The 24,491-nt window shown below is 35.4% G+C and overlaps 1 protein-coding gene across 1 annotated transcript; it reads left to right on the forward strand.

Moving 5' to 3' along the window:
• The first annotated feature begins 1,020 nt into the window (after positions 1 to 1,020).
• LOC133171958 (GAS2-like protein 2A) lies at positions 1,021 to 24,038 on the forward strand. Its single transcript, XM_061306754.1, has 6 exons — positions 1,021 to 1,358; positions 1,664 to 2,450; positions 14,475 to 14,582; positions 14,791 to 14,887; positions 17,622 to 18,231; positions 20,011 to 24,038. The coding sequence occupies exons 2-6, from the start codon at positions 1,839 to 1,841 to the stop codon at positions 23,354 to 23,356; spliced, it is 4,773 nt and encodes a 1,590-aa protein (XP_061162738.1). The 5' UTR covers positions 1,021 to 1,358; positions 1,664 to 1,838; the 3' UTR covers positions 23,357 to 24,038.
• Positions 24,039 to 24,491: the final 453 nt, after the last annotated feature.

Here is a 24,491-nt window from a genome sequence, read left to right on the forward strand (position 1 = left end):
TCATTCAAATTCAGACCAGTTCCAGGTAGGACCAACGAGGTCTTAAGTTAAGAAACTCAAAGATACTCTGGTATCTGTCAAAGGCCTTTTTATATTTTCCGCTCTTCACCTGTATAATTAACAGTTTAAAACCATTTACTTATTTTGAAAAAAAACTTTCACTGATGTTGTTTCCGTAAAAGGCATATTTATCCAAATATATTTTTCTTTGGAAATTCATAGAAGTTTCGGTGCAGTAATACCTCCATCTACCATCGGCCATACAATATATAATTATACAAAAGGGGGTCATTTAATAAAATGGCAGGAGCGGTAACTCTGACTGTACTGAAAGATTCTGTGTAAATTTTGGGAAATTCTCTTCTGGGAGTTTTGATCTGAAGAATTTTTCTATAATAATTATTGAGGAACAAATGTCGTGCCTTGTCCATCGAAGTCCAGGAAATAAATTCTATAATCTATATTAGGTAATTTGTCTAAAAAAAAAAAATAATAATAATACTTTTTTTTAGATGACAGTGAAATTATGCAATTAGATTTTCTGAAAAATTCAGATTTTTTCCCCGATAATGTAACCTCGTATTTTAAAAAAGTAAAGAAAGATGTATCTTAATTATACAAATCCATGGTTAACCAGCAAATGAAGTTATTTGATGAAGTGTGTCTTAAATCCTTTATTTTCGACTCAGTGCGTAGAATTCTCGGCTAAACTGGCTAGGAATTTAGATAAGGTCCACAGCCCGAATATTTATAATACAAAGCGTAAAATATTTTTTTTTTGAAAATCGTTACGTTTTGTCAAAATGCCACACAAACCCCTTTCAGACAAAGTGCATCTTTTTTTAAGCAAATCGACAGTTGGTATTTTCTTCTTAGATTTTATCCACATAGATCAATAATTAATCTGCCAAAAAATATACATGTGGATGCACGGAAGTTCTTGCTTTATTTTAAATCTATTTTTAGCTGAGGAGGTGAGTAGGGAAAAACTAAAAATTGCTTTTTGCACTTGACGCAGACGAAGCTACTGAATGGGTTGGCACATGGCGACGAACAGCTGAAGACCGATTGCAGAGCGAGAAAACATATGTTGGTGTTTCTAAAGAGGAACTTACAAGAACTAGGGACACATTTCAGATTTTCGACTATTTACATTGGCGTACATAATGATATTATCGATCTTTTTTCGACTTGCATAAGATAAATAAGCTTTATACGGAACATGGGAATATCGACTGATAGCATGTCTGCTACGACGTTCAGTGGTTTGGATTTTTCATTCACACGTACGGTTTCTAAATGGATTTTGTAAACGGAAATGTGTGCCGTGAATTTACTACCATTTAATTATTATGGAGGTACGTATTTGAATTTCTAACACTGTCACTTTTTAAATGTCTTAAGATACCTTTAGTGGCGGTCTCATAACGCGCCTTGATCCGCCAGAGAGTGGACGTTTGGGCACGTTAGGGGGACAGCCTTAGTACTAACGTAGATAGGGGAATCTATTAGTTCGATATTGGTTATTTGACGCATATATGTTAAAGTGTAATAATCTTTGACCGTAGGTTTAAACTGATATGGCGGTTAGAAAATTATTACTCATGATAACTCATGCATGATCGCTAAAGCTTTAGATTATTACAGGCTTTTATTTTGCTAGTGACAAGCAGGCTGACAGAAGGTTTTAATCGGAGTGCTGTTGGAATAATGTAACGAGGAAAGTTTTCCACTTGAGGACCCCACGGAGGGGATATTTTTTTTTATTTTTTCCGTGGTATTTTTTCTTTGGAAGTGTCAAAATGTGATTATTGTTGTGGTTAAAAGTGTGGATCACGATGGAGTCTCCGGGAACTTCAGGACCTAGTAACACTTTGCTGGTCCTCCAGCTCAAGTCCCTCGTGGCGTACAAGTCTAATGACGAGTACCTGTATGCCATGAAAGAGGATTTGGCAGAATGGTTCATGTGTCTGTACCAGATGAATATCACAGTGGATAATTTTTTCGAGGTATTAGAAACGGGTGTAATTCTCTGTGAACATGCCAACAAGGTGAAAGGGTATGCAGACGAACAAAGACAAATGGGAAGACTAGCTGTCATTCAGTCCAACTTCGTCCGTCGTTTGGAGATTCCCCAGTACGAGGTTCCATATCGAAAGGAAGTGAAGCCGCAGACGTTCCATGCTCGAGACAACATCTCCAACTTCATCACATGGACTAAAGATTTGGGGATTCCGGATGTGTTGTCGTTTGAAACTGACGACCTGGTGCTGCGGAAGAATGAGAAGAGTGTTGTGTTGTGTCTACTGGAAATTGCCAGGATCGGGGCCAAACTTGGCATGTTGGCTCCGACCTTGGTACAGATGGAGGAGGAGATTGATGCCGAGATAGAATCTGGGGAACCCCCGCCTCAAATAATTACCTGCGACATCAAATCTCTTGATGAAATGGTAAGTCAAATGATTATGGTTTATTTTTGTTTTGAATATTTAGGTCACACAGTTGCCGTTTTGGTAGACACCGTACACACTGTATAAAATACATACAAATATGTGTCCCCCAAGGGCAGCTCATGGCAATAGTCCGTTAAAAATGCCCACGCTAAAACCGGGACATTGCTTAATTTACCGGAAAATTTCATTTTGATGTACATAAAATCTGATAAAGTTAAAGGTGGTTTAGATCAGATTAAATGTTGATGTTCGCTATCTCTAAACTTTTGACAACAGCAATGCCTGTATAAAATGAACCCTCTAAACACAGCTGAAGTACATGTGGTACTTGAAATAAGACTTAAAAACGCGTTTTATTTCTTTTTTTCTCTCTTAAACATGTTTCATGTGGAATACGTTTTATAGCTTCTGTTCGTTGCGAACCTCTTATGTTATTTCCTGTAAAGTTGATTGTCGAATTGAATTCTAAACTCTGTGTTTGCATTATCATTAATAAAAAGACAACACAATCGATGAAACAAAAGTTTGAAGCTTTTGACGATTAGAAAACAAGATGTATATTGGGTGCCTCAGAATCTGACGTGGTTATGTAATTTTAAGTGGCCAGTCTAGAAAGAACTCAATTTGTGTCTTACTGGTAGCCGAGGCGTGGAGATGGGCATTTTGACAGCCAGGGCTGACAATTACACGCATCACGATGCAAAATATACATGTTAAAATGATGCGTGTAATGTTTCTTTTGTTTTGTATGCAAAACACAAGTTATCATTACAGGCAATAAATCTATTTCATACCTGAACTGTGTTGAACAAATAGCAGACGATCGCGCACCCGGTGTTTTTCAGCATATTTGGAAGGGTTAAACCTATTCATTACCCTGTTTAATCAATACTTGTGATACCCTCTTTCAAAGTTTTTATTGCTCTATATAATTTACAATGCCAAACGACTTTTCAATCCCTATGTAGCATTTGATGTCATGCCAGAAACTGAAAATTATGTACATGTATGGAAGCGCGTTTCATCCCCTGCTGGAAAGATATATTCTGTTATGCGTGTATGTATATGCACAGACAAGTTCCTTCAGAATAAAATTAATTAGGGTATTATTTAAATTAAGCCTCATGCTGACCTAAAAGTTTGGATAATCTCTGTTAATATTCAATTAACTTCAGGCAGTAATTGCCAAAAAAGAATTAGACAAGTTTGTATATGGCTTAAACACAGATATTTAAACTGTCAGATTTAGGAAAGTATGAGAATATACGTCTTCCCACTTTTAATAAAACATTAATTCCAGTTTAACGTGAAATTTACTAATTAATCAAAAACGGTCTTATTTTAACACTCTCTTTAATTAGTATAATAACCGTGACGTCTTTATTCAGTAATTACTGTCACCTTTCTATGTATAGATATCAGGTCATTTTCTGCGTAAAACTTTGCATGAAGGACATTTAATGTAGAAAAATAATGAGGCTGGATTCACAACATCATATGTAAGTAATTACACACAGGCACTTGTTCATGGGATCTTTTTCCAAGATTTGACATTTGATCCGCCACAGATTCTATGAAATGGTCTTTGATTTTTGCTGTCACCTGCATGGCTTTTGTTGTTTCCGGATGTGTGATAAGATTGCATTTTGTTCCATTAACCTGTGTGCGTATAAGGTCGCGGTACCGTTATCCTCGGTAAATCTCTGTGTTAATATTATTCTACATTAATAAAGGACAGGACCTTCCCCGGGTGTCACCCTTTACCCGTCCATATCAAGTTTAAACAATTAAGAGGAAACAAGCACTTTCAAAATTTAAATAGTGAGATGACATAAATATTTTGAGACAGTTGTGTGTTTCTCTTAATTGGAGCTAACAAACGGATTTTGCCCAATGTTTGTAGAAAGATTTTAATTACGTTTTCTGTTCTAGATTTATTGTCTTCTACTTAAAGCCGGGGTCATTGGCGGTATATTCTTTTCTGACATGTTTTGTGTATTTCCCCTTTCTCCAGGTAGATAATACATTATTTGAAATTACCTGTCCCTTTGTCTGGCTTTTCTGTTAGCCATTGAAAGAAATACACAGTTCTCCTCTAATCTTTTGTCACAAAAAGCCATATAATCGGATCAGCTTGTTAGAAAACAAAACAAGCTATTATTTTTTGACATATTTTAGGCTTAAAGCTCATAATAAAAAAACCAATTTAGCGAATAATCTTTATGCATTTATTTTCTCTTGATAACAAAAGGCGAAATAACTTGAAGTTAATGAAACTTTTATTATCTACAGGCTGTGCACATGTTTGTGTATTGTTCCAGTGAATGGATATCACTGCCCCATTTTGAGATCGCTCAAACACTAAGTTGCACCCTTATTTGAGTTGTCTATTTGATTTTAAGAAAATCTGTATATTCTTTGCGTCATCGTTATTGTTAGAAACCAAGGCAAAATTTGCTCATTTTAGAAGTTCATATCTGCAAAGTCGATTCATTTTCCCCTTTCTTAAAAAAACATTATGTACATTTAGTTAATGTCTATTCAAGAACCCAAAGAGTTTGAATTGATGCCTTTGAAATTCTTTTGTCTGTTTTATATTCTGAGAGATTTAAGTCAGTTGACTATTTTCAAGCATTCCCTAACACTTTTGAGTCCGAAAGGATAGCTATTTTTGCAGCGCAGACGAACACCACATTAAATATGGACTCTAATACATATTTCTTGATTTACACAGTCACATTCGTCGGTGACTTGCAGATTTTTGTCGTGCAAAATCAACATGCAAAACCAACACTTCGATTGTGACTCCATTATTTCTAAAACAGAGAGTATAATGTTCCCTATTATCCCGCAAGTAATGCAAAACAGAGAGAACCCTAGTTTTTATCGAATTCATTCGATTGGCAAATTATGAGTAATGCAGAAAATTAAATTGGTGCTGTTACAGCAGCAAATTAACGAAAATCGGCATGTTGCAAAACATCTGGCCGAGGTTTTCGTAGACGGTAAAGGCAGACGGGGGGTTCATCAAAGAGCGGAGGATGTAAATCCATTAAGAACCTTCGACCTTGACCCTTATGATTTAACTTGTGATGAGATATTGTCTTGAAACTGTCTCCATTTTTCATGTCAGAGAAAGGTGTAGCTTTGTGAAAAATGTTTAGTTGCTGGTTGATTCTTTACCATTGCTTCCGGAAACATTGCATTTTTATTGAATTTAGGAATGATTCCCTATACTATAGACAGACTGTGCATTTAGAGCAGCCGGATTAATTAAAATGATGCAGTATTAAGATTGTTGCTCCCATCCATAAGATCCATTGCCCTCACTATCTTCCTATGAAATCGTTATCACATGCAGATATTGTTGAAGTTTGTGAGTCACCTGTCTCGACCTACAATTAACTTCTGTAGGAACATTCTTATTAATTATAAGCTACAATGTACTAGACTTTGCAAACTTACACCAACTATATTGCATTACAAAAATGGCTTTGAAGTTTAGAGATATTTCTCGTCACGAATCCCTTGCTGATACATGTTAAATGTTCGCTGGGATCTTTGTCTGCAGAAAGGAGGAGTTTTGATATATAAGTAAGGCGAGACACTGAACTAAATAGTGTAGTGTTATTGTTTTGACACTTAAGTACATGTACTCAGTTATACTGTAGTGCCTGGATTCACGGTTGCACGGTACTTTGGTTTTTGAGATGACATTTGATTAAACACGATACAGAAAATTACAAATATTAACGCCCTGCTACACAAATATGAAATACGATAACTATTAATGTACGTATGTTTTTATCAGGTCGGACGATCTTGTTTGGTCTTTGTTGAGTAACTTGTAAGTGGCTTTCTTTTTTCGTGTAGCTGTTTTCAATTCTGAATATTGAATATCTTCAACATAGAATTGCCTGGTTATCTTTTTTAAGCAACGTAGGTGTTCTATCGAGAATGTATTTAATAATGATCGATTGCTCCCGTTGCGAACAAATCAGATGCAAACTGGAAGACGAGAGAAAAGTATGCAGACTTGCTAACAATCCCATTTGATTAATAAAACAATGAATAAAAACATAAATAAAAACAGTTAAAACAGAACGTTTGACAGTCAGTAGTCATATGTGTCATATTTAATGAATGCGTAAATCATTCTTATGTCCGCGTTCCTATGTCACTGTACCTGAGCTTCAAGGATATGTGTGAAGATAACCATATGTTGTTAGTGTATTACAAATACTTATATCAGCAGGTGTGAATGACATCGTGATATATGTACGTTACATATTGACATAATCTATTGATTTTTGCCATCTCTGATTAACTCAGACGGTTTAACACCTCATTTGGGTCTCAAGGATGCATCCTAGATATTTATATTGCAATTGTTATTTCCTTTCGGATATCATTGGAATTCATCCTTTCAGTAGACTCTGGGGTTGGTAGAATGCCTTGGCCAGACATTGATCTATCATCTTTCATTAACTGTAAAATCTCGAGGTGACCCCAAACACATCGTAGACTTTGGCAATACGCCATTTCTTTGTTTTCATGTGAAATAGATGCATGTTTTCGTTGCATTCAGCAGAATTTCCTTGCTTGTAAATTTCTTGTTAAAGTCGTGTTCTTCATGTCAAGGAATGTATACAAATCTATGTACAGATTTCTTGCAAATGATTGCAGTGAAAATCTATTACACCTATTATTAATCAGCAATCCTTATACGCTTTATCGCAATTCTCGCAAGAACGATTTCAAAGCTTACAAAATATGATTCATTTTTATCAACACATATGTTTATATTGTGATATTTTTATATACAAGTGGTATTTGCCTGCCACTAGGTCCTGAAATATTTTGCCGTTATCATATCGACTGTATCGAGCGAACTTTGGCAGACCTTCAAATGCTCCCTAATGTTAATAGCAATATTTATATTCAGTTTGTAAATCAAGCTTTATAATTTTGAATTTGAATGCAAATAAACCCTTGCTAAAATAATACTTCTTGAAAATTGAAAAAGAACACATGGTTTGAATATTTTGGTCGCTGATAGTAACATTGATTAACTACAGAATGTACTTTGAACAGAAGTTGGATTTTTTTTCAGATTACAACGAGATAAATCTAATATCAGAGACACGATCTACATAAAACGTTAAATAAAAATCGATTTAATTTCCATTTTAAATTGGTTTTCTAAAGTAGTTTATGTAATATCATTGCTTGTTTAAGCTTTCTTCGGAAATTGTGTCCTTCTAAAAGCACAAAGAACAAAGAGCAACAAACAATTTTGAAGTAAGTCGTCTCTCGATCATTTGTTCTTGTGATGGTGTTCCTTTGGTTTGAGTATTTACTTTTGTTCTCGCTAAGATTTAAAAACGACTTAACGTGTTAACTACTTTTCTTAAAAGGGATTCCAGTGTGTACTGTAGTTGGTAGATAAAGTTTACAAAGGGATTTGTCATTGTGATCAATTTTCGGAAGAAAAACAAGAGTCTATAGAGGGTTTTCCGACAACAAAGAAGTATAATTGTTAAAATGAATGACAAGGGGAAATGTCCGGAAATGGCCACTAAGGAAATAAAGAAGTGTCCTGGGAATGTGTTTTTTTTTTAATAAGGACTGGGGTTATATAAGTATACTGAAGATAATTGAAAATCATTTGTTGAAAATATTGAAGAAAAAATAACGGACCAAAAAAAAAAAAAAAACGCCGAATAAGAGCAGTTCTGTTTCTCAAGTCTTGCTTGAGCCTTAATTATCGACACAATCTCATCAAAATCTTTCGAAGCTTTGCTCAGTATTTCCATGGAACAAATAAATGATAGAATTAGAACTAAAAAGCAAACTTGCATAAATGAATAAAGTTATTTTATTCATTTTAGAAATGCATATGTATTTGTTTGTTGACATGTATTTAAATAAAAAGATTTTGGGAAAATAAATTATTGAATTAAGTTAGATAAACAGGTGCAATACAATTTTCAGAAATTAGAAGCAAAAACTGCTTTAATGTCATTAAAATCCTATTAAGACTTATTTCGGGGTTTTACAAAAACCTTTTGGAGTTCTAAATTATCGTTTCTTTATTGTCGATCAAAGTTGCCCTTTATTAAAGAAATGTGATCATTGCTTTTAAACGCTCAAAAATCTTAACAAAAAACTTAGATGATTGTGCAAGATTGATATTTCTTGCAGGCTTGATTGCCATTTAGCCATGGATTTATTTCTTCTCTTAATTTGTGGATACAACTATTTCTTTACAGACGTTAATTCTGCAAAAACTGCACAGGTATAGTGCCTAATTGATCAGTCACCCGTAAAAATGGTTGTAAAATAAGCTTTATGTCTCCGTTCGATACACATTTTGGCAGTAGTAAAAACATCTGTGCAAAGTGCACAAAGGGTTCAGATTGTATGTCGACAAAACAGTATGGAAGGAATGCTTTTTATCAACAAGCATCCGGGCCTATTCAGTCAACCTTGTAAAAAACGTTACTCATCTTTAAATCATTAAATGAACTAAATTGTTGCGAGTCAAGAATCGCATATCATTGTTACAGCCGACCCAAAACAAAACATAAAGCATGCAATTAGCATAAAACGAGACAATTTACAGCAATGCCAGACGACTTTAGCAAATGCCTGAATGAGTTGTTCTTTTGTTCTACAGCTTCGGGACCAATGACGATTTCACCATCTGGTAATGCTTTGTCTTGGAGGGGTCATTGAGATAATTGTTTTGATTGCAGTCATAGAAATACGGCATTCTACTGATTTGGTTCCATAGCGTTCCTTTAGGGTTCCCTAAGCGTTGTCTGTCATTTTGAAGATAAAGTGGACACGTTATTTTATCCGAGACACTGTCATCTTTGATGCATCATTGTCGTCTGCTATTCTGAAATCTACTGACGCCCAAACAAAAGTGATGACTCCATCTTTGACACCGTGTAATATTTCGGTGCAGAAAGGATATCAGATTTAATTAATGTCAGCTTGAACCGTGAAATTGGATATGTACTACGAAAATTAAAGCTAGGTTCAAAGACTTGCATTATTATGTGTTCCTGCGCGGAAAACAAACACATCAAACAATATTTGTTGCATGGATATGCGAACTATGACCATGTTATGCAACAAGAAATAAATATTTTGGACGTTCAAACTATCTTATCTCCCAAGACGATACATTTCACTCATTTCCTGTTAACGATTTTCTTGTACCTATTTTCTGCTTCATTTATTTTTGCCTTGGGTTTTTTTTTTCTTCTAGTAGTCTTTCTTTAAGCAATATTGGTCAGTTTTGTAAGGAATTGTATATTTCCACGCAAACATCCTATCAGTTCATTATAGATAAGCAATTACCGCGCCATTCAAATTTAGCACTTTCCTTAATTCAATTACAAAACCTTTCATATATTTACAATAGTTAGCCAAGTTTGATATTGACAAAGTGTCATCAGTTACAATAGAGAAAGTAGTGAGTAAAACTTTTGCCCAGTTTTAAACTTCCGTTTTAATTCTTGTGACGAAATTTGTCAATTCATATGATTGGTACGATCGATTTAAATCACATGCATTGATTATAACAAGGAAAGTTTTTTGTTACATCTCTTTAAACTATGACGGATTAGCTATGCACTTTATGCGATATTTATCATTGCTAAGACGCTTTAGACTGATGACTATATTATACCCAATTATATGATTTCGCTTGTCGTTACATTAAACCTACCATAGATTGCAGACCTTCCGATTTTAGTTTTGTCTTAGCCCGAAACTGTTTTAAACAACCCGTAATGATGCGTTAAGTGTGCCCCCACAAAACATAGAGTATTCTCCAAGAAGCATGATTTGAAGATTGTTAATAATTACTGGCAATACCGCCATTGTTTGTACCCAAATATACCCGAGTTAAGATTTTGATTTAGATTATAGCACTGCCTTATGATTGATAACTGTGCTGGTCTGTGTATTGCCTGGCAGGTATTGTAGTCTTATTGTATTCTCCAAATTAAAAGGTTCTGATTCTGAACTGCAGATATGAAGAAACAATCATCAATCTTCCGGTGCAGTTCTATGTTTGGTTGTTAAGGAATTCCATAGATGCAATCTTTGCAAGAAAAGTTGCAAACAAAAAGGTTGAAAATCTCCAAATATCACCAAAATTACTAAGTTTGCTCTAACAATGCCTGTTGTTTTGGGTTGCAAAGACATTCATTCCCATGAGATTATGCAGGATGAAGAGGTTTATTCTAGAGATTTGAGGCATCGTTGGGATTTAGCTGATTGCGAAGAAGAGGTAGGTCTTGCCCTTTAAGAAAATTTTTGCTTTCTGGGACTTTTGAGCACGGTTTTGAGGTTGAGGAAGGGTTCTTTTAATCGTGGATTCCATGCAGTGACCCCAAGATCTGACAGGTGACATCTTGCCAAATTTTCTTCCGATAACGACAAATTTGTGCCATGAAAGGTCCGATCTCCGGAGAGATTATCATTAGCAGACGTTTATGATTGAGGACAAGTGTTGGCATAATTTTAGTAATACGTGTTAGAAAAGTTAATAACCGTAACAAAACGATCACAGGGCCTACTTGGCAAATGAATGAATACTCGTAAATTGTCCCGAAAAGATTACTACATCTAGATCACAAATGGGAGTCAAACGGGTTTTGTCATTCTTATAGAGATGATATATCTATATTGATACATAAATTCATACACCTTGGATCAAATACACGATATATAGAGTGCAGATTTGATCAAAGTATTCTATGAATTTGTTTTGATGTCTGTAACTGATGACGTGCGCTTGCCTTATAAATACAAGAGCAAAGAGTGTTAAGTGGTTTTAATTTTTTTTTAATGTTTTCGATAAGCAAGAATTCCATTTTTTTTAAAATGAGTTATTCCCGATGTAATGTTCTTTTCGGAATGTATCGCAGATAATGGTTATGTCCTGTTTATATTTGTTGAAAATTGTTGTCGTCGCGTTCGATTAGAATTGAAAGAGATGGGTGTGTTTGTTAACAATTCTAGTGGATGAGAATGCGAATAAGAAACTCCGGGAAGTTTGGTTGATACTATTTTGTCACGAACGTGTAATGTACCTAAGATGCTATGATCAAAGCGAATTATGTTTCTTTCTTGCTGGACTAATACTAACACCAAGACAATCTTCGATCGTGTATCCTACCTCTTTGCATTTAAGATGTGAAAACAGCTGTTGGTCGTAGTACATTATAGAACAGCGTTATAAAACAGATTGTGCGAGGAGTTTTGCGTATACAGAGACAAGAAAAAAGACATTAGGAACACCATTCTTAGCTCTTTTTGTTTCTTGTAGTTTTTACATGAATTCATACAGAACTACACGAAAAACTGTAGAATTTATAACATATTGTAAATCGTTTTTCTTATCTTTTTAACAAGACGATTCAACATCTTTGAACGCATTGTTAAGTATCTTTCTTCACGTTTTGGCACCGACCAAAAACTGATCGGAGTTTTCCTTGGCAAGAATCATGATTTATTATCTGTAAACACAATTTTTTCCAAACCTTAAATATCATTTCTGTGTGAAATATGGAATGAACAACGTCGAACACAGCATGAATGCCAGTGCGAAACTTCAAAAGATTAAAAAGAATCTCTTTCAAAAATTTCAAGATATAATCTTCTTGTCAAATGAGGTTTCAAGAGCATTACCTATCTGTATGAATGAAAATATTGAACTGGACATACATGTAGCGCGGGGCATTATTGGGTATGGCTTAATGATTTCCATTTAATTAAACAATATGAGATGCGGTCTTATGTCTTAGTGTAACGTAACAAAATTTGCAATCAAAAATCAATCCCTCTTGTCTTAGGTCTAGGTTTATGACCCTCTTGATCTTTCTGATATTCCAAGTCATAGTACTTAGAGGGCCTTATGCCCAAACAAAGGTTTGGTTTGGAATGTAGCACTGACTTAACGTGGATTATTCTTATCTTGTCTGTATTCAAGAAAAATCAATGATAGATTCAATCGAACTCGACATTCCTAAAGAAAATGTCAACAAGGGGCCGACGTCCAATTTTCATATCGAACTCTCCTTCATAAAGTAATGCCCTCGAAACGTATTTAGTGTACTAGCCACTTTCTCGTGTACTAGCACTGTTTCAGTTGTGTCTGGGAAAATCTTTAACAGAAGTTCAATGAAATATAAAGGATTTTAAAAATCCCTTTACATACATTATATTTGTTGTTCCATACACAATTCAAATCAATATTTAAAGTATCGATAATAAACATAAATGCTTTGTGCGTTTCCATTTAACATCACAGAATATACATTTACCTAAGTAAAAAAAGGGAAAGAGGGTAGCGCACCGTGCAAGATTAAACAATGAACATTTGTCTTAGGTAAGGAATTTGTCGTAACATGTTTTTAACCAAATCGATCACAATCAATTACAGAGAAAGGTTCTGGTAAATATTACGTCCATTATGAATATTGTAGGCACCCACGGCTGACAATTCAGCTTCATTGATTCCACCGACACGCGGGTCGCAGTTATGACAGTTTAACATCAGTAGCCATGTTCTGTCAATCTTCATTTCTCCATCCTGACTTACTTCTACAGAATCTTTTCCTTTTCACAGAACTTGCTCTATATTCTTTGTGGATTATTATTCTCTAGATATTTGTGCGTCTTTTAAGTTGCGATTTGCTAATCGCGTCTTTTTGTGAAAATTTTGCATGATCTGCATAAAGCGTTTTATATATGCAACTAACTTACAGTCATGAATCTTTAAGGAATTCAAATTTAATGCATGGTTTCGAGGTTTTGAAAAATTGGATTTACGCACTAATAACGTAGTTGTACAGCAAGCTTGATGGGTTTGGGGAAAAATTGTGGAAATAAGAAATGATGGGTGTCACGGTATCAATAGAGGAAAATATTTTAACTGAAAAAATTGAAAAAGTGCAAGCTCCGGAAAAATACCGCTCGTAATAACGAAGTGATTCATTTGTCATCTGTTGATGATATAATAAGAGTTCTTCAAAAACTGGATGATGCCCGATTAGAGAAAATTCCTGTTCATCCTGATATTGATGATAAAGTAAGTTTAACATCAGAAAAAAAAAATATTCGTTCTATGTCGAAAGTTTTTAAGATGGTTTCCACCCTATAGATTCTTTAACTGTTACTGTACTTATAAATACCTTACGTTCTTTCTTTTGTGTGAATTACTGACTGAAAATACTCAATTTATCGCGTAAAAGAAAAGACAGAAGCCGGCCCATTTCTTGTTCTGTTAAAAGATTGTGAAACCAGATAGATATTTTCCTAAGACCATGGCGTGGCTTGATTTGTGGATCTTTTATAGTAAGAACGTACATCTCGGATGGAACCTTTTGACGTTTGGTTGAAGAGGGTTAAGTTGCTGTCATTGTAGAATTGTTTTTGTCGTGTCCCGCATTTAATTATTTCTTGAACAATATCCAGTAGGTCAAATTACCTGATTTTAGAAAATTCTGTCGAGTCTGCAATATATCCATTTTCGTCAAGATGTAATAATGGCCAACACACGTTTTAAACATCAGATTGAAATAGAACGCTTTAATTATCTAAGGTTTCCATTACTTATTTATTTATTTTTTAAAGTTCCATAGTTCAAAAGATTACGAATTTTCATTTATTGTGATTGAATCATGCAACGTACTATCATTAAAAATCGATTCATCTCCGACCTGAAAGTTTGTAATTTCACGAAGGTGTAATGATACTACAATATAAGTATGATTTAAGCCTTTGACATCGTAATGATCTGAGAATCTGTGTCTGCGGGTTGTTATTGCGCGCAGTGTTCAATACTGTGTAAGAAAGATAACTCTAATTACAGTTTGCTGCAAACAAACCCTTGAAATGTTTTAAAATTTCTTTCTTAGTTTTTATTAATTTCTTTTTAAATATATTCCATGTATTTTATTTTTGATTTTTATACTAGGACTTCAATTTTTTTTCTAGGTGAAGTGGTTGGCCGGACGATGTACTTGTCCTGTACAATTCCCCATCATCAAAGTCGGGGAGGGAAAATACAAAATAGGGGATTCTCAGACATTAGTTTTTGTGAGGGTAAGTCAGTATTTTAAAGTGTTTTTTTTTTCTAGATAATTCAGTATAAAAATAAGCAGCCGTTAATTAACTTGAATTGATTTCCCTAAAACATCTACAAAAACAGTGGTGAATGTTTAATTGACTCTCATTATGAATTGTACTTTTTGTGAATTTTTAATGGTAAAATCAATGAGCATTCAACTTTTACCTCTTCTTTTTTTTTTAGATATTACGTAAACATGTGATGATCAGGGTTGGTGGCGGCTGGGACACTCTAGAACATTATTTAGATAAACATGACCCTTGTCGCTGTGGATTTTCTGGTAAGATTTAGCCCCCTTCCCCCTCCCAATCCCTTAAACAACGACTTGGTGTTCAAAATAACTCTCATACAAATTTACTTGATTTTGGTATTAGCCTTTTTGTTTTTGTCTATCATGAATCTTTAAATTTATCTTCTTTATATTTTAAAGACTGAAAATAAGAAAACGTTGTTGTATGATATTTCTAAGATCTGATGATTTGACCGTTTCTCGTTAATAAAATGACAGTCGCTTAAGTGCGATTTATCCTGTTATTTAAGGATATTCACTACCAGGACCAGGTACCTTCAGCAGAATCGATAAACTTTTGAAAGTCATAAAAAGTTTGAACAGCTTAAGATCAAAACCACTGATCAATAGAATTACTATTGATATACATTAGCTGTGCTTTATAAACTTTTATAGGAAGATGTATTTGTCCATAATAAAACAGTATCATTAATAAAATTAAATGTCCAGGACCAATTCATTCTGTTTACGTACCAAATTAATATTAGTTTAGGCCAGCTAGTTACATTTGACTAAGTAGAAGTGGGCAGTTATAAAAAGATTTTTTTAAAATCATTCTTTTCATGTGATGATTTATTTATAAGTAGATAAAACTTATTTAGTATTCACTGTTTTTGAACAATTTCCTAAAAGTTTACCTGCCAGACACATTTTGAAGACATGATTTTTTTTTTCAGTCATTAACAACGGTTTTTCAGTCGAAAACCCGTAATGCTTAAATATAAATAAAATTACTCGGTCCTAATGAGGTAACAATTTCCTGTCTACCAAAACATCTATGGATGGATTTTAATTGAGAGTTTTAATAATTATAAATTCCTTTATATCTGTAATCCTATCCTAATTCTAAGTGAAAATATACTCAATATACTGCCCATTTAAACCATGTGACGTCAGAAAAAATAGACCGATTCTATGCAATTTATTCGGAATAGGAAATAAACATCTATAAATCAACACGATTTATAGAATATTTTGAAGTAAAAGAGAAAAGCCATTGGTGATATAGGAAGTTCAAGTAAACATAAAAGATAAAAATACCGCGATTTTGTAGCTTTCTGTTTATTTTTGCGCGACTGTGATGTAGCTTAACTAAACCCTCCCTATGCAAGAGACATTATTGCAGGTATAAGTTTATAAGCCTGTATATAGTGTATGCAAATGACATATCCATACCAAGTATTGAGTGGTGAATAAATACACTTAACGAGATTTTCAGACCACTTCCATGTGATTTATTAGACCCATGAATATTATTAAAAGATACTTTGAATAGCTTTTTACTTGAATTTATTCATAACTACCCCGGAGATTGCTTTCTTTTGCCAGTGGTAGGCATACAATGAAAGGCAGTGTATAAGAACACAATTATTCAATTGGTGGACTCTAAGTAAATTTCCCCGAGTTTAAACAAATTTTAATTAAGATATTTCAGGAACTTAGATAAGTAAGTCAAATTCAGGGTGCGATAAACCTTTCAGTGGGTTATCATTGTGACCAATAGTTTCAAATTACCTAGAAATTATGTAAATAAATGGTATCTTTCAATCGAATATTGATTTGCTAAACCCTTCATTTTATAACGTACAGTGTAAGTCTGTGTCGTGCGGTATGTTTGTTTAAGTAAAAAAATGTTTTACATTAAGTAATCTAAATTGAAATAATGGGTCAGGAAGCATAAATTCTTCCGAAAATTAAAAATTATTTCAAAACGTATAAAAATGTAGTAACATTTTTGTCGCAGAGAAACGTAAATCGGCCCTTTCCCTTGAAAACAATCTTAAATCTTAGACCCACTCCTATTTTTATTGCTTTGCAATTATAAGGGTAAAGCTAATAAATCCGGGTTTACCTCGGGCCCAGTGTAGAAGAAGAGTTTGCGTAACAAATCAGGAAAATAGCTACTTATGACTTTATTAATGTGATTATTTATGAAAATCACACACTGAGTCGTATAATATAAGGATTTGCACTGACTGAAATCAAGTTCTCAAGATCTAATCCTAAAGACCGAATTTTACATTTCTGAATCATGGTATGTTTGAAATAAAGTTTTAATAATATATGCAGCTTTGTATAAGCATATTTTAAATTCTTCTCTTTAAGATGTTAAATCTAATGTAGAATTTTATTTCCCATGTGCACATGCAAAGGATAAAAAAAAATACAAACTTTAATTCATTTCTGTGTGCAGAGTCATGCCCACTTAAATGATTTTGCATTTCAGTTGCATTTCCTATGTAAACACCTGTTATTATTTCGCCTGTGATAGTTGATGAGGCATGTTACATTTTAAATAATAATAATTTCGAAAATGTTATTGTGTTTTATTGAAGTATAACGACGATCGACATAGTCCAAGATCAAAGGATTTTTAAATAGAATATTATCTTGATTAAATCATTTTTAAACTCTTATAAGTTTAAACCGGTCGTGATATGATTAGATATATACACGTGCTTTCGAATCTGTGTATAAAGGTCTAGGCCCCTTCGGAAGTCTAAAACAAATAAGTTTTTTAAGTTTTCGTAATTATTGACATTTCCACACCTGTTTGGGGTGACTAAACAGTAGAAACCCGTAAACAAAGATCAAAACTGAAAGAAATCTTTTCAAATCAATATCAGCGTCGTTATATTTATTTTTATATACAAAAAAAAATATTTAAAGTTCCTTCAAAGTTCGTCATTCTGAACTCGCTGACACGTTTTTATTATATCTACAGGTCACCGAAACACACCAGTTCCACAATCTCAAAGGCCTCAAGGAACCCCCACCCGCCGGGCAAGTACCCCCTCATTGTCTCAGACCTTGCCACTGAAGTCTCCCAGAAAAATCTCAGTTGGTCCAGTGTCGCATTCCATTTCGGAAACTTCTGAAAGGACTCATTCGCCGGCACGCATGCGTAGCGCGTCGCCTGGCCCTTCTCCAGGAAAGCTAAACACTCAAAGTGTCACTCAGAACTATGGAACAAAACCTCCCGTCTCTCCGCTATCTCCGACGGGCAATGTAAATAATGTCAATTTTAGTGGTCAGAGGACTAGTACAGTGATCACCAATTCTAGGAGAAGCCAGTCTCCGGCCCCTGTTAGTCGCCTGCGATCGCCTTCACCCGTATCAGGAATCAATAAGGCACTGCAACCACGTGAGCAGACGACCAAAGTATCACGTCCAGCATCCCCAACTAAACGATGCCAGTCCCCATCCCCCAGTGCAAGGAGTGCTTCCCCGGCCCCCAAACGATGTACCTCACCGTCATTTCAGAGAGCTGTTTCAATGTCTCCGGCGCCAAGTAGGAAGAACAGCCAGGCAACTCTTGTCTCAAATTATTCAAGGTAAGAGAAAAAAAATCAATTTCCACCTCTCTCTCTTCAATAAATGAAAGGTATATTGAACACTTCATTGTATGCAGATATGAAAAGAGAGTGTCACTTTGCTCACCTATTGATCTCACAACGATTTTGTAAAGATGAAAACAAAAAAATGTTCAATGGCGAACTTCGATTTTTCTCATTCCTAAAATTTTATTCAATTCATCCTTGTTATTGAAATGAAAAATAGGGTGTTAGATTTTCAGGATTAAGGTAAAATCACATTGAAAAGCAGTGTTATGTTCTCTTTAGTTTAACCACAAGAAGGACCTTTTCAAATAATCTGCACACATTGTTGTCTGTAATTACATTAATTGACAATTAACCAGTATCAAATGTCTGAAACATGCAGGTTCACAGATCTGGTTTTGTCAAATTAGGTACTACCATTTAAATTTCTTTGTCTCGAAATAAGCTTAAGAGCTCTTCATTATTCATTTTCGTGTAAGACTATCGACAACAAATCCTTTCCTTTTGACATAACCATCAGATATCAAATCAATCGACAAAAACCTTCGCTAATTTTCTAAAGATTTTCACACACACCTAAACGGAATGTTTGTATATACCGCGGTAGATATTTAATCATACTTTTCCAAACATGCACGAACGCATCTTAAAGTTTATGTCTCGAGAATAACACTGCCTTGTGCTCCGTTTCTTTTGACATTTAAATATTGTTTTCATAAATTTACCTTTAAACTTGAAATTTTAAAGACATTGTTCGAATATTCAACCCTTCAACAGAGTGTACTTATATTCGATCTGTAATGGAGATAACCAAATCCGCAATATATTTCTTTTGTCTGGAGACAGTAGTCGCAATGTAGAGAAAGAATATATATACAGGTAATCGTTTGGACTTGAAGTGTATATTTTATTATTTTACGACCTGCGTATGGTGACATAAAAACAGATACAACCCGCCAAAGACGGGTAATTATCGGCAACTGACGACAAGGCTCTATCGGAACAATTTGGCAGAGATCCTTAATGTGGTTGGAATTTCACCCGTTTTCTTCGTGATCTGTTACAAATTGTGTGTATCGATTTTCGTTCCTTCTGGCGTCTTGTTTAAGTTGTGAGGAACCCTATCTCCTCGCTACAAAGGCCTGCCATACTGGGATTAACTATTTCTCTTGATAAGGAGAATTTCATCAAGTGTATTGAGAAAAAAATCATTTCAATTTTAAAAGTGGAATAGACGATAAAAGCGGCAGGTAGAAATAGCAATACATTTAAATGAAATTTTATTTGATGTGTTTACGTTTCAATTGTTTTCGATCAGATTTTTAAAGGAGATAGATTAGAATTGCAAATAGTAATCGTGTGGGCATTCCCGTAATAGGGATTGCATTTTTAAAATGCGTCAGCATTCCAGCATTTCCATAAATTGGTCTTGAATTGTTGGTCATCATGAAAAAGCAGACTAATTGAATACTTTAAACATGATACAAAATTAAAGTTCTCTGATATTGGACAGTATCCAGATCGCGTTGTGGTTTTGTGCTTGAGGATATTAAAAATTGTCTTTTTGTTTTCTTTTTTATTTCTGTTTGTGAGTAAGTGGTTTCTTTTCAGTTTGAAATTTTAAGGACTTTGTATTATTCAGTCCTAGATGTACTACAGTGGAGTTGTTTATGTATCTTCAAGTTACTGTGCCATTTTAGCGACGGTTTTTGCTTTTAAAAATTCACAACACACTGAATTAATTGATTTCAATATGAATTGTTTTGTTTACAGATCAAAATCGATTCCAAATACTCCACGTGCAGATCGTCGCCAGCTTCCTCAGCGCCCGAGTATGGATTCCGAGGGTAATGACAGTGTGGGAACAGACGACACATCAGGCTCCAACTCCATGCAACCAAATGTTGATATCAACCAAATCAGTACAATGACTTTGGATGAGTTTAAAAACTTACTGAATAGTGCACTTTCAGTTCCAAATGGAAATGCCTCTGAAGGAAGTCTCGAATCTCCAAGATCACAGAGTAGCACTGATAGTTCACGAAACATATCATCATATAGTGCGAATCGATCTGTAAAAAAGCCGCCGATTAGTGAAAAACCATCCAGGTACAAGTATACTGGAAATGTAAGTCGCAGTTTGGATACCAAGTCTTTCAATGGACAGAATGCAAGTAATGGATATTTCGAAATGGAGAAACCAAAACGGACAATACTGGCTTCTTCTACTATTTCAAGACCCAAAACACCAGTGTCTAGTTCTGTGTCAAGACCCAAAACTCCTGTTAGTTCAAGTGTGCAAAGACCTAAAACACCAGTAAGTTCGGTTCAGAGACCTAAAACACCAGTCAGTACAAGTAATATTCAAAGACCAAAAACTCCAGTGAGCACTGCTCAACGACCTAAGACGCCACTAAGCAGTGTATCTCGACCAAAAACGCCCGTTAGCACAGTCCAACCAACCTCTGTTCAAAATGTTTCGAGACCAAAGACACCAACGTCTTCACACACAGTGCCTCGTCCAAACTCTAATACTACAAGAACAATGCAAAGTAATGTATCCAATAGTCCGAAACCTCATAAAAAACTTCATGAATCTAAGTCGGATTCTGTGCTTAGTGAACGTGAACGACCTGTTCAGAATGTGAAACCCAATGTCAGTTACTTGTGCATTTCTTCAGAGGACACGGAAACAGACATTTCTTCTGCTAGTTTCAAAGGAACTGAAACTTATACTATATCTAGTGATAATGTAGATTCGTTGTGTGATTCCAATGATATTTCCTCAACGAGAATGACCCGCAGTATTACTGACCCGGGACCTGAAAAGGAGAACTCACCCGAAAAAGAGGGATCAAAAAGTCAAAGTAATGACTCCCTCATTGCAAGTTTTACTGCATTACAAAAGTCTATTCAGGAGCTTCGAAATCGGGCACAACAAGCATGTATAGCTGTGGAAAATAATAAAAAGACGGAATCAAAGCCAGCAGAAGTCAGTAACAGGGAAGATACAACCAAAAATATTAATGTAGCATCAAGTACAAGCAATACATCAAACGAAATCGTCACAGTAAAACGTCCATCAACACCTAGTGGGAGACCATCCACTCCATCTCTGATTCCGAGACCAATGACACCAGTAGGAAGTGCTTCCAAATCTTTAAGTTTGACGCAGACGATTGAGCCAGTACAACCAGAAACTGTTCGTCAAGAGAGACCACCGACACCCAAGAAAGCAACGATTCTTGCTAAATCGCCTTCCGCCAACAAGGCTGTCGCGAACACTCCAAAAAAGAACACATCTTACACTAGTATGTATATGCAGCGACGATCAACAACTCCTGGTCCAAACGATTTTTCACAAACAGAGAAAGAAGAACGTACTGAAATCCCTCGGTCCAAGACACCTGGGCCAGGAAGTAAGCCTAGTAATGAGCAGCCCAAGTCATATGTAAGTCCCATACGAAGACTTACCCAAAACCAACAGCAAACATCAACTCTCACAGCCCGAGAAATTCCAGAGTCAGATTACAACAACCAAAGAGAACGGAGAAGTGTGTCAGCTAGTCCAGCAACACCGAGAAGGTCCAGTGCAACAGGCTTAAAATCAAAAACTCCAGTTAAGCAAGACTCTACCGAGGAAACTATTATGGTGACTGTAAATCGGGACAGTGGGCGACATAAAATCAATGTAAAGGACGGAGAAGAAACAAAATACAGAACAACAAAAACAAGCACTGGCCGAATTATAGCTCGCGCTCCAACGCCTACTAACCAGCGAGCATCCACTGAAAGTCTGGATAGATCTCGAAATGTAAAACCTGCTACAGAAACTCCTCGTTACCGTCCAAGACCTAGAAGTGTAGATCCAGAGAACTGGAATCGTAAAGTGAACAAAGATGAGCAAGTTTTGCAAGTACAGAGGAAAGAGTCTGGTTCACACGTTGTTAACAGAACAGAGGCGTGGGTAGAATCGGCCGCAAAGACAATGTCAGTGGGTAAAACATCCACCAGAAGCAAGAATCAGGCTGGGATTTTACGAAGATCAAAAACTCCTAATCCATGTGATTTTGATCAGTACGATATGGAGTCGCGTCCACTTGAGGAAATCAAAGCTGCCTTGACTCTTCCAGTTAATGGTCTTCGAGACATATCAACAGAGGAACTAGAAGCGCCACCAGAGGATCCCGAAATGTATGAAACCATGGAGAAGCTTTTTCAAAAAATGCGTGAAAGGGAGCTTAAAGCTTCCGTTAACGAGACTCCGGGGGGAGGTTTCATGGGGGATATTGATGTTAACTGCATGGAAAATGAAGATACGATTGGCAGTGACGAATTATCGTTAGATAGTAATGAAAACATAAAAAGGAGAGGAAACTCTCCTGCAGGAAAACCAAGCTCACACAAATCCTCTGGATCCAGTACAAAAGGATCAATTCCGTCTACACCAAGATCTAAGACGCCGTCGTTTCCATCATCTAAATCTCAACCAATCAACAGACCTGTGTCCACTCCTCCTCGACCAAGTACTCCAACTCGTTCATCTGTAAATTCCTCAAGGCGATCTAGCATGAAATCTAGCAATGGATCTGTTCCGGAATCTCCAATCACGGCTGATGTTGATCATGCTGTGGTAATTGTATCCAAAATAAAAGAAATCCTAAAAACAAATCCACGCAAGGATAATATACAGGGACCAAAGTCAAGAATTCCAGCCCCAAAGTCACTTAGTTCTAGTGGAAAATCGAGATCTTTTTCAAATTTGTTCAATATGGGCACTCAAGAGACTCCATTTAAAAAAGAATCTGGTCCTGTGCACAACAATATTAATGGTACTATGAATGGGGAATATTATGATGATGAAATGGATGAAATTTCCGGAATCACTGCGCGAGCTGAATCTAGCGATCAAACAGGAAACGTTCGCAGTCAATCCGGAACCAAGACTCCAGTTCCAAAACTAGCCACTCCATTAACAACAGGTCGAACAGCTGTCCTTAACCGAGAGTTGAGCACAGAAAAATCCAATAAACTGGTTCGTGCAGTGTCGATTTCAAGTTTATCTAGTTCTTCAAATACATTGTCGTGCACTTATGGAGAGGAGGAAGAATTCGTATAAATCTCGTCTGCCTTTTTTTTGCATGAAAAATTATCTGTGATATTTTGGACGTTTCTGTGTGTCTTATGCAAGGGTCCATTTCTCTGTCGCCTTTTATCTAGGTTAGAAATATCCATTACTTTAGCATGGAGGGTCATTATGTTGCTATTTTGTATTTTGTCTGGAGGAATGTTTTGGGATTTGACTTGCAATATTGATGAGATAAACTGACAAAATGATTTACGGCCATTTATCTTGCGTTTTTGTATTTTATTTAGTTAGCACATTCCAGTAATCATTCCATGACGTCAGACAAGACCATTATCCAAAGGCTCAATAAGTTTCTTTTTTTGTCCCCACCCCTCTAAAGCTTTATGTTGTAACTTAATCTACATTCAACACAGTATTTTATGAAATTCCAAAATAAATCCCTTTGTAGCTATACTTAATGGCTTCGAATGGTAAAAGGGCCTATGTTTCATGTGTGTTTTGTGCCAAATACATCCTCTATTTTGTCCAATCAGCATTTTTACAAATTTGACATTGTCACGTGAGAGAGCAAACGTCACGAGTGCATCTAGCTGTAGCACCGGAAGTCGTCCATGTTGAAAAAAAATTGTCTGTGATCATTATGCTTATTTATGTCTTATTTATTTGAAATTGGAAATATTATATAATGCAATAAAAACTCAGAAAATTTTAAGCGGTTCATTGATTTTTTAATGATATTTTGTAAATATTTCCTGTGAAATTATTAGTGTACAGGTGTGTAGTTATGTATGGTGCAGCAGACGTACATGTACATTGTACTACTGTACAAGCTGTGTGGGTCTTGCCGACTTGTGAAGAAATATTTTGAAAATAAGGATCTGCCTCCTTTAGCACCCGTTCACCTAATTATTTTGTATTGGTAATCAAAGATTATTCAGAAAATAATTTCTTAAGCTTGTCCCGGGTTTTAAACACATTATTCATTGTGGTTCCTATTGATCATTATGTTTAAGAAGGTATTAGGAGCTTGTACATGTTTACTCAGACTGTATTGTACCTGCTTAATATCTAATGAACTGTTCTGTTATTAAAAAGGAAAGAAAGGAGAATTATTACACCATATCTTTGTATCAACAATTGTTCAGTTGTTCCAGTACAAATGTTA

Source organism: Saccostrea echinata, unplaced genomic scaffold (assembly GCF_033153115.1).
Source record: "Saccostrea echinata isolate AGI-Se365-2 ecotype Australia unplaced genomic scaffold, CSIRO_AGI_Sech_v1 ptg000054l, whole genome shotgun sequence".
In the NCBI taxonomy this organism is placed as follows: domain Eukaryota; kingdom Metazoa; phylum Mollusca; class Bivalvia; order Ostreida; family Ostreidae; genus Saccostrea; species Saccostrea echinata.

Excerpts from the sequence above, each read along its gene's own strand:
- LOC133171958 (XM_061306754.1), top strand. The coding sequence starts at position 1,839 with ATGGAGTCTCCGGGAACTTCAGGACCTAGTAACACTTTGCTGGTCCTC. Across the intron at positions 2,451-14,474 it reads TCAAATCTCTTGATGAAATG|GTGAAGTGGTTGGCCGGACG; the intron begins GTAAGTCAAATG and ends TTTTTTTTCTAG. Across the intron at positions 18,232-20,010 it reads CTTGTCTCAAATTATTCAAG|ATCAAAATCGATTCCAAATA; the intron begins GTAAGAGAAAAA and ends TTTTGTTTACAG.